General features: G+C 37.2%; 1 protein-coding gene across 2 annotated transcripts in view; it reads left to right on the forward strand.

Annotated features, from left to right (window-relative positions):
- The window catches only part of LOC102858157 (cell division cycle protein 27 homolog), a 71,437-nt gene extending 62,495 nt beyond the window's left edge, over positions 1–8,942 (forward strand). For both annotated transcript variants that reach the window (XM_006897808.1, XM_006897807.1), the window contains 5 exons: positions 462–579; positions 3,677–3,805; positions 5,051–5,125; positions 6,184–6,340; positions 8,848–8,942. In XM_006897808.1, the coding sequence (XP_006897870.1) occupies positions 462–579; positions 3,677–3,805; positions 5,051–5,125; positions 6,184–6,340; positions 8,848–8,930 (562 nt within the window). In that variant the 3' untranslated portion in view covers positions 8,931–8,942. The remainder of the gene's footprint in view (positions 1–461; positions 580–3,676; positions 3,806–5,050; positions 5,126–6,183; positions 6,341–8,847) is intronic.

The following is an 8,942-nucleotide window of genomic DNA, read 5'->3' on the forward strand; positions in this document are numbered from 1 at the left end:
AAATTATAATTTTGAAATCTAGTTATAGGATATGGAGCTCCAGTAGCCTCGTGGGCTGTGAATTGTACTGCCAACCCAAAAGCATGTAGTTCAAATCCACCAGCTGCTCCAAGGAAAAAGATAGGCAGTCTCCTCTTGTGGGATTTACAGCCTCTGAAAACTCCCAGAAGGGTCAATGCTTGAGTCAGTTCTGACTTGATGGCAATGAGGTTTAAGTTTGAGTTTTTTAAGATATAAGAGAAAATATTTGATAAAATGAGTTAGAAGGGAAGGGTAGCCAAATATGTATATGGTATAAATACAATTGATTTGGACAAAAAATAAAGAAATCAAATTGTAACTAGATTTTTTAAAATTATGGTTGATGTTTTTGTCTTACTTTTAGAGCCACCAGATTCTATACACATTAACTGAACTACATTAACCAAAAGTATCTCTAAAAGTATACTTTATACTTTCAGGTATGGTTTGGGAATGATTTATTACAAGCAAGAAAAATTCAGCCTTGCAGAAATGCATTTCCAGAAAGCACTTGATATCAACCCTCAAAGTTCAGTTTTACTTTGCCACATTGGAGTTGTAAGTAGCTTTCCAAACACTGATGATTATTATGGAGTTAACTACTACCTTGTGTAAAACAGTGAGAGGTTAACTCAACCTCGGTTTTCTTCATGCCCATTAGTATGTTTGAGTTCCTTGTTGAGCTGCTATGTTAATCCATCTCATTGATTGTTTCCTTCATTTTCACAGGCCTTTATACTTTACTGAGCATGACACTCTTTTCTGAACATTTCTGCTTTTTAATCTCATTTTGAAATGTATTTGTTATTGGCATAATTAGTGAAAATTGGAACTTCTTATTGTTCTTAAAAGAGGAGTATAGGGTCTTTTCTGGTCAAAGCACACCATTTCTACCTGACATTAGGAAAGATCACTGGAGTGTCCTCACCCTTTGGGCAGGTCACCTAATTTCTCTGAACTTCTGTTTTAGTTTATGAATTTTCATTCTTTTATTAATGTTGGTAATACTTTCTTTGTCAATTTCAGATTTATTAGGAGACTCAGATGAAATACTTAACATTTTTAAAAACACAATTCTACCTGTTAATATTTAGCTCTTAAGAAATTATTCTTTCAAATCAAATAATTCCTGTGTCTAGGCATACTGAATACATATATTAGAACAAATTAAAATTCTATAAGTCAGTTGTAAAAAGAGCAAGGACAACATAGAGATGCCATATCTGACCTTCCCCAATTCCACAAAGGGAAACTGTTTCTGTCATCAACACCACCAACACAAAATCAGTTCACATGAAGTCAACATGTCCCCCCATGCATCTGCACCTCTTTCTACTAATTCCAACAGCAATCTTAATGCTTTAGTAGGTCCAAAATCCATTGCAATAGCTTATAGACCACACAAAACTGTATTAGGGAAGTCAAAGGGCTGTAATTCAAGTTCACAGCAAGACACAATCACTCAGGACAGTTTCAGAAATGTGCTCGCAGGCACATTTGAGGATTTGTGCTCAAGAGAAACCTCAGCCTTGAGACTTGCGGCTTTAGGCCAGTGTTATAAAGCCCTCAGTCTTGCCAGTTATGGCTCTCTCCCCACCAGTACTCTTAACAAACTTGCATAGAGTCTGTTGGCTCTGGTTCCAAGGGTAGCAGTCCAAGCTCAGCTCCATCTCATATCAGGTCTCTGGTCCTCTACTTTAGCCAGGGCTGAGCTGCTGCTATAGGTCTAGCTAGTGCAAAAATCTCTGACCCCAAAGGGCACGCTCAGCATACTTGCTTCTCTTTTGCTGGTGGTGAGATTCTGCTACTGAATCCACTCAACTTAATGGCTAGGCTAGCCAGTCCCCTTGTGTATAGGCTAACATACCCTATTGTCATACTCTGCCCCTCCTCAGGACGAAGTCAGTTAATGGATAGGAAAACCTTTTGAATAATAAAGCCTTAACACCACAACAGTGTAGATCATCATTTAATGTGTACGTCTGTAAAACATATCTGTTACTTGTGTTCCTCACATATGAACTATCTCATCATACACACTGTATTTATAACAATAGTAAAAAATCTAGGATCAAACGTGTAAAGAAAGCAAGGACCACTTGGGGAGCGCCATATCTGACCTTTACCAACTTCTGGAGGTAAACTCTCCCCATCCACGGCATCAGTAACACAAAATCAGTTCCCATGAGGTCAAACAGACATCCCATATGTTCCCATACCTCTTTCTACTCATCTCAAAACCAATTTTACTGCTTTTCTGTGTCCAGAATCCAATGTGATAGCTAGCTCACAAACCACACAGAACCATATTGAGGGAGTCAAAAGATTATAATTCAGATTAACAACAGAATACAGTAAAGACAGCTCCCAAAATGTGTATGTAGGCATCTCAGCCTTGAATCTCATCTGAGTGTTCCAAAATTCTCAGTCCTGCCGATATTGGCTTCCCTCCTCCAGTTGTCCAACAAAGGTTTAAGTCTTGCTAATATTGGCTTCCCCCCACCCAACAGGGTCTCATCTGACATCATGTCTCCAGTTCGTCCATGGCTGCTGCTGTCTCAAAGCTTGTCTTCATCGTCACTGTGTTAGGGGGAGGTCTCTACTGGTGTGGGAAGCATTCTCTGCATCTAATGAGAGCTCTTCCGCTTATTGACAAAACTAGCTAGTCCTCTTGTAGATTTCTGAGACTGGCCAATCCCCTGGTAGATAAGCTAACACGCCCTATTTGCATAGTCCCACCCACTCTATATTTAAATATTGTTGGAAAAGCCATATTTAAGGACAAACTCCATACAACTATTTTGCATGTTAACGATGTACATCTGGCAGTAAAAACACCAAGGTGTGCGTAATGAAGACTCTGATAGTTACGGTTGTATGTCAGGGTGGCTAGGCTGTGATTTACAGAGCTTAGCGTGCCAATTTTCATATACCATCTTGGGCTTTGGAACCCAGTTATGTCCAGGAGTGAGGAATATATGTAATTTATTTCCCAGTATTACAGATTAGTAGTTTCCACATATGAAAAGCAGAACTATCTTTTTTTTTCTCAAATAAATTCCTACAATAAGTAAAGAAGGTCATTGTTAAAAGTAAGACAGTATTGGTAATACTTAGAGCCAAATCCTCTTAGGTATTCTTTCAACACAATTTTCAAAATTCTGCTATTTAGATGACTGTTATAGAACTGTTAAAATATATTGTAATAGTGTAAGTTTCTTCTTGTGGAGGAAAATCTAAGGTTTTACTTGACTATTAGACCTAACAGTCACCAACTATTTGCTCTAAAGGTAGAATTTTGATGGTCATTATAGCTGCATAATGGTGACTGAGAGAGAACAGGATTAGGGACCAGGAACCTAGAGTCTGAGCCAAGAGCAAGTAATTTTACATTTCTAAACATCAAACATTTAAAGATAAACCATAGTCTCATCTTCAAAATAAAGCAGCTAAATGTGACTTAAAAAGATCCTTAGAGGTAACTTATTATTAGTGTGGTTATCAGTTACTAAATCTAGTTAACCCATTAGACAGTCCAACATAATATAGCCCTATCTCTAACATTATTTTTATGTTGCCTTTGAGTCATACTATTTGCTTCTCACCTTTCTTCATACCTATCAAAAGGAAACATTAATAATTTTATTTCTTAAAGGTTCAGCATGCACTGAAAAAATCAGAGAAGGCTTTGGATACCCTAAACAAAGCCATTGTTATTGACCCCAAGAATCCCCTATGCAAATTCCACAGAGCCTCAGTCTTATTTGCAAATGAAAAATATAAGGTAAGATAAATATCTTATTGTTCTTCTGAATTATATGTCTTAGCTTTGTACCCTTTATTTTAATAAACTAAAAGCTATTTGTTTAATTTTATCTGAAATTGTTCATTTACCCCATTTTTAAGAGCTATTTTGTGATTGTACATCTTTATGAAATATAGAACTATGGGTATTTAAGAGTGTATGATTCGCTCTTATAAAGATTCAACATATAGAAGAGTTATAAAGATAAAATTTAAACCATTCTCTTAAGATCACAATTCATGAACAGTTGACAAAGGAATGAACATACATATGTGTATTACCCATCTAAAGAGCTGCTGCTGGTGGATTCGAACAATGTGCCTTTGGGTTAACAACACAGCTCCTTACTACTGAGTCCTCAGAGCTGTTTAACTTGTTGGAAAGTGCTAAATTGTCCTCACAGATAGCTTCTGTCACTTTACACTTCCACATATCCCCACACTAATGCTAACTTGATGTAACATAAAAATGTTTATCACTTGCTAGATGGAAAAATTGGGCAATATCTCAAATTTTGAGGGGCCTCTTTTCTTTTTAATGATCATCTCTCACCTTTAGATGCAAATCTTGTCTGTCCTTTTCCTGTAGAGCCAACTGGTGGCCTTGAACTGTGTTTCTTCTGGATTGCAGCACAGCTTCTTGCCATTAGGCCACCAGAGCTCCCTAGATACAAATCTTATTCCTTGTCCCATCCTATCTCTCAGTCATCCTGCCTTGTAGCAATGAATGGTCAGAAGATTACTAGGCAGCTTTAATTCAGTTTAGAAATTACATTTTACTCTCTTCATCAGTAGTTGAAGTAGCAGGCTCGTATTCATAACTTAGTGATTGCACAAAAGAGAACCACCATTCATAGTACTTCTGATTTCTTGATTTCCAAAACATTTTTATTTACAATGTGATAGCTTAATGTTATCTTAAATAAAATGGTGACAGCAGTAAGAATTGTCAGAACCTGTGTGTTTCACAGATTTTGTACATATATATGTTCATTCTGGAGTGTATTTCCAGTGAATTCCTGTTATCATGAATATTTTTTAACATTCTATTATAACAAGATTTAATACAATAAAGAAGTACACTGATGAGATTTAACATGCTTTTATTAAGATTTGGGATTATCTAATGAAAACACTTGACTAGATTTTTTTTTCCCAAAGTGAAAAAAAACCTTTGTAAAATGTTGTTATTATTCTAAGGTTGTTTTTCTTTTCTTTTTTCCAGTCTGCTTTACAAGAACTTGAAGAATTAAAACAAATTGTTCCCAAAGAATCCCTTGTTTACTTCTTAATAGGAAAGGTAAAGACTGGGGCCTTGGTCCTAAACTATGACTTTTTAGCAAATACTAATGTTTGAAGTATAAAGCTAATCCTTATTATTCAACATTTAAAAAGCAAGTTCAACTACAACTCTCAACTAAGTGTGCTGGGAATAAAAATTGAATTTTGTTTTAATATTATTAAAACTCATATTAGGAATATTATTTCCTAACGAAGGAGCAAAACCACAGCCCCTCAAATTCTGAGCGTACTGTAATTTTGGTGGTATATAGCACTGGTAGTCCAGCGTCAGTAGTGAATTCATAGTTGTGACTACCTCATGGAAAGCCATTCATTTCCAATTCAAAATATAGTATTTATAAATGCCCAAAAATTAATGACACTACGTGACCTTGATTAGAAAAAGTTTACATGATTTCAAAGGCCAGTTTAACTAGCACTTTACCAGCTGAACCCCTAGATGTCCTAGTTGCTTAAAGTAGCTAAGGATTAGTGGACAGGGTGAACTCTGGTGGCCTAGTGGCAAGAAGCTGCACTGCAATCCAGAGGTCACGGTTCGAATCCAACAGATGCTGTGCTGGAGAAGGAGGAACAATCCCCTCCTATACCAGTCAGATCTGATTTGGTGGAATACCACAAAAAATAATAATAAAATAAGATTATTTTTTTTTTTTAAAAAGTCAAGAATTAGTGGACAGGTGTTGAGAAGTTGGTATAACTGTTTAAAACCAGTGTAAATAAGGCTTAATCAGCTTCTGTCCAGTGTCAGAGTTAGATTTCTTGGAAGCTTACCACCAATTGCCCTCAGATTGATTCTGATTCATGGCTGTACTATACATGCAGAGTAAAGCTATTCTCCCCAAATTTACAAGGCTGTGACCTTTCTTCTGAGGTTCCTCTGGGAGTTTGAACTACCATCTTTTCCATTTGTGGCCAAGAACTAAGCTGTTTTTGCTACACAGGGAAATCTAGAGTGGATTTAGAACATTCTAAACCAGGAGCCTAACTTAAATGTTTGGGGTTTATAATTGAAGCTCACAACTTAATGAAAAATGTAGTGCTGCTGTTTATTTTTAGGTTTACAAGAAGTTAGGTCAAACACATCTCGCCTTGATGAATTTCTCTTGGGCTATGGATTTAGATCCTAAAGGAGCCAATAACCAGATTAAGGAAGCAATTGATAAGCGCTACCTTCCAGATGATGAAGAGCCAATAACTCAAGAAGAACAAATCAGTGAGTATCGTCCATGTGAATTAAGCTTGTATGTGGTGACTCAAATCAGAAATCTAGAGAAGCACTGTAAAAGAATCAGGTGAAATGGAACAGATTTTTTTATGACAATATAAACATGGAAATATTTATAAATCACCAGAAGTTACCTTTTGCATAAGCATTTGTGGGCTGTTCTTTTCTTTTTCTAACTACTATATTCTTTACACAAAAGGTATTTAGGGAAGCAGATCAGTGTGAGTAGAATGCCTATGAAGTCAGATGACTATTCTCAGTTTGGGATCCAATTTGCTGGGTGATTTTTGTCAAAACTATTACTGACTTTTACCTCAGTTTACTTTTCGATGGCTATTGCTTGCCTTATCTCTTCATAAAAATGTAATAAGGAGAAAAAAGAAGCTAGGTATGTAGGCATGCTAAAAATGTTGTCAGTGTTAAGTGTGTGAATAGATCTGTAGTAGAGCTTATTAAAATGCAAGTATATGACTAATATATATAAATTTCACTCAGTTACTCATTGCTGTCAAATCAGTACCAACTCATAGCTGAACCTACAGCAGATTTTTTGAGGCTGTAAATTGCTTTGGAGGAGATTGCCCATCTTCTTCCTGAACAGCCACTAACGAACTTAAAGTGTTAGGGAGATGAGAATTTTGTGTTAGCAGCAAAACTCCCTATGGACCATGCCACCAGAGCTCCCTCTGTATAAACTTAGGGTTCAAGAAAAGTGCAACAATGAATGAATGGAATTCCAAAGTCTCTGTAAATTTTCATTGAAATTAATAATAAATTTTAAAAAGAAAAGAAGAAAGAACAAAAATTATCATTGATGACAGTTTGGAAATTATCAAACAATATCACTAATATCACAAACTAGGAAAATCCTGCTGAAGATCATCCAGAAGTGACTGGAACAGTACACTGACAGAGAACCATCAGAAATACAGGGTGGGTTTAGAAAAGATCGTGACACTAGAGACATTATTGCCACTGTCAGATAGATCTTGGCAGAAAGCAGAGAGTACCAGAGGACTGTATGTCTATCTGTGTTTCATTGACTATGCAAAGGCATTTGACTGTTTGAATCACAACAAATTGTGGCTTGAGGAAAATGGGAATCCCAGAACACTTCGTTGTGCTTAAGCAAAACCTATAAGCATTTGTGTAACCAGGAAGCATTTGTCAGAACAGAGCAAAGCAACACTGCATGGTTCAGAATCAGAAAAGGAGTGCATCATGGACGCATCCTGTTTCCAGACCTTTTCAATCTAAATGCAGAACAGATTATTCGGGAAGCAGGGCTTTATGAGGAGGAGTGTGGCATCGGGATGGGAGGAAGACTCAACAACCTACATTATGCAGATGACACAACCTTGCTTGCAGAAGCTGAAGAAGACCTGAAGCGCTTGCTGCAGAAGGTAAAGAACTGTAGTCTTCAATATGTATTGAAGCTTAACATCAAGACGACAAAGAGTCTTACCACTGGGCCAGTTGGCAGCACTGTGATAGGTGGAGAAGAGATTGAGATTGTTAATAATTACAGCTTGCTTGCCTCCACAGTCAACACTCAGGAAATCAAAAGACAAATTGCATTGGGAAAGTTTTCTGTCAGGGACCTCTCCAGTGCTGAAAAGCAACGATGTCAATCGAGAGACTAAGGTGAACCTAATCCAGGCCATGGTCTTCATAATTACTTGGTATGCATCAGAGAGCTGGACAATGATTAAGGATGACACAAGAATCGATGCCTTCGAATTGTGGTGCTGGAGAAGAGTCTTGAATCCCATGGACAGCAAAAAAACCCCAAAAACAAATAGTTCTGCCTTGGAGAGCGTGAAACCAAGTCTCCCCTTGGAGGCTAGAGTTTTGAAGCTCTGTCTCATATATTTTGGGCACATTGCCAGGTCCTTGGAAAAGGACATCATATTCGGAAGGGTGGAGGGACAACACAGGAGAGGAAGACCCCAGATGAGATGGATTAATACAGTGACTGGGGCACTGGGGGTTGTAGTGTCGGAATTAATGAGACTGGCTCAGGACAGGGAAGGGTTCAGAACTTCTGTACATAGGATCGCTGTAGGTCTCAGGTGACTCAATGGCACATAACAACAAGAAACCAGTAAACAAAGTACAGCTGATGATTGAGAATAAGGGAGGGGTCATTCTTTGTGTCTCTGAGAACTTGTTTTCTTCATGTGTAGGATATTCTTTTGATTAAACATGTAAAATTGATGGCCAAGCTCCTAGAACAAAAGTAAATTTTTTAGGCAGAAGTAGGTTGGACAGTAAAGCACTTAAAATTTAAATACAGTAAGCTAGTCTTAAACATGGGGTATAATGGGAAAATAAAGCTTGCATTTGGTTAAAAATCAGGATTTGGACCTTTTGAAAGACGCTTATTTAATGCTCATGTCTCTGAATAGAATGCAATTTTTTCTTACCTGTTTTCATGAATAGAAAAGAAATTCTGGTCAAATACCTTACCATCGATTTTTCTTTTGTTTTTAAAGTGGGAACAGATGAATCCCAGGAGAGTAGCATGACAGATGCCGATGATACTCAACTTCATGCAGCTGAAAGTGACGAATTTTAACTTCTGGAAATC

The sequence above is a fragment of the Elephantulus edwardii genome, unplaced genomic scaffold, assembly GCF_000299155.1.
Source record: "Elephantulus edwardii isolate Elephantulus edwardi_28Jun2011 unplaced genomic scaffold, EleEdw1.0 scaffold00216, whole genome shotgun sequence".
Taxonomy (NCBI): domain Eukaryota; kingdom Metazoa; phylum Chordata; class Mammalia; order Macroscelidea; family Macroscelididae; genus Elephantulus; species Elephantulus edwardii.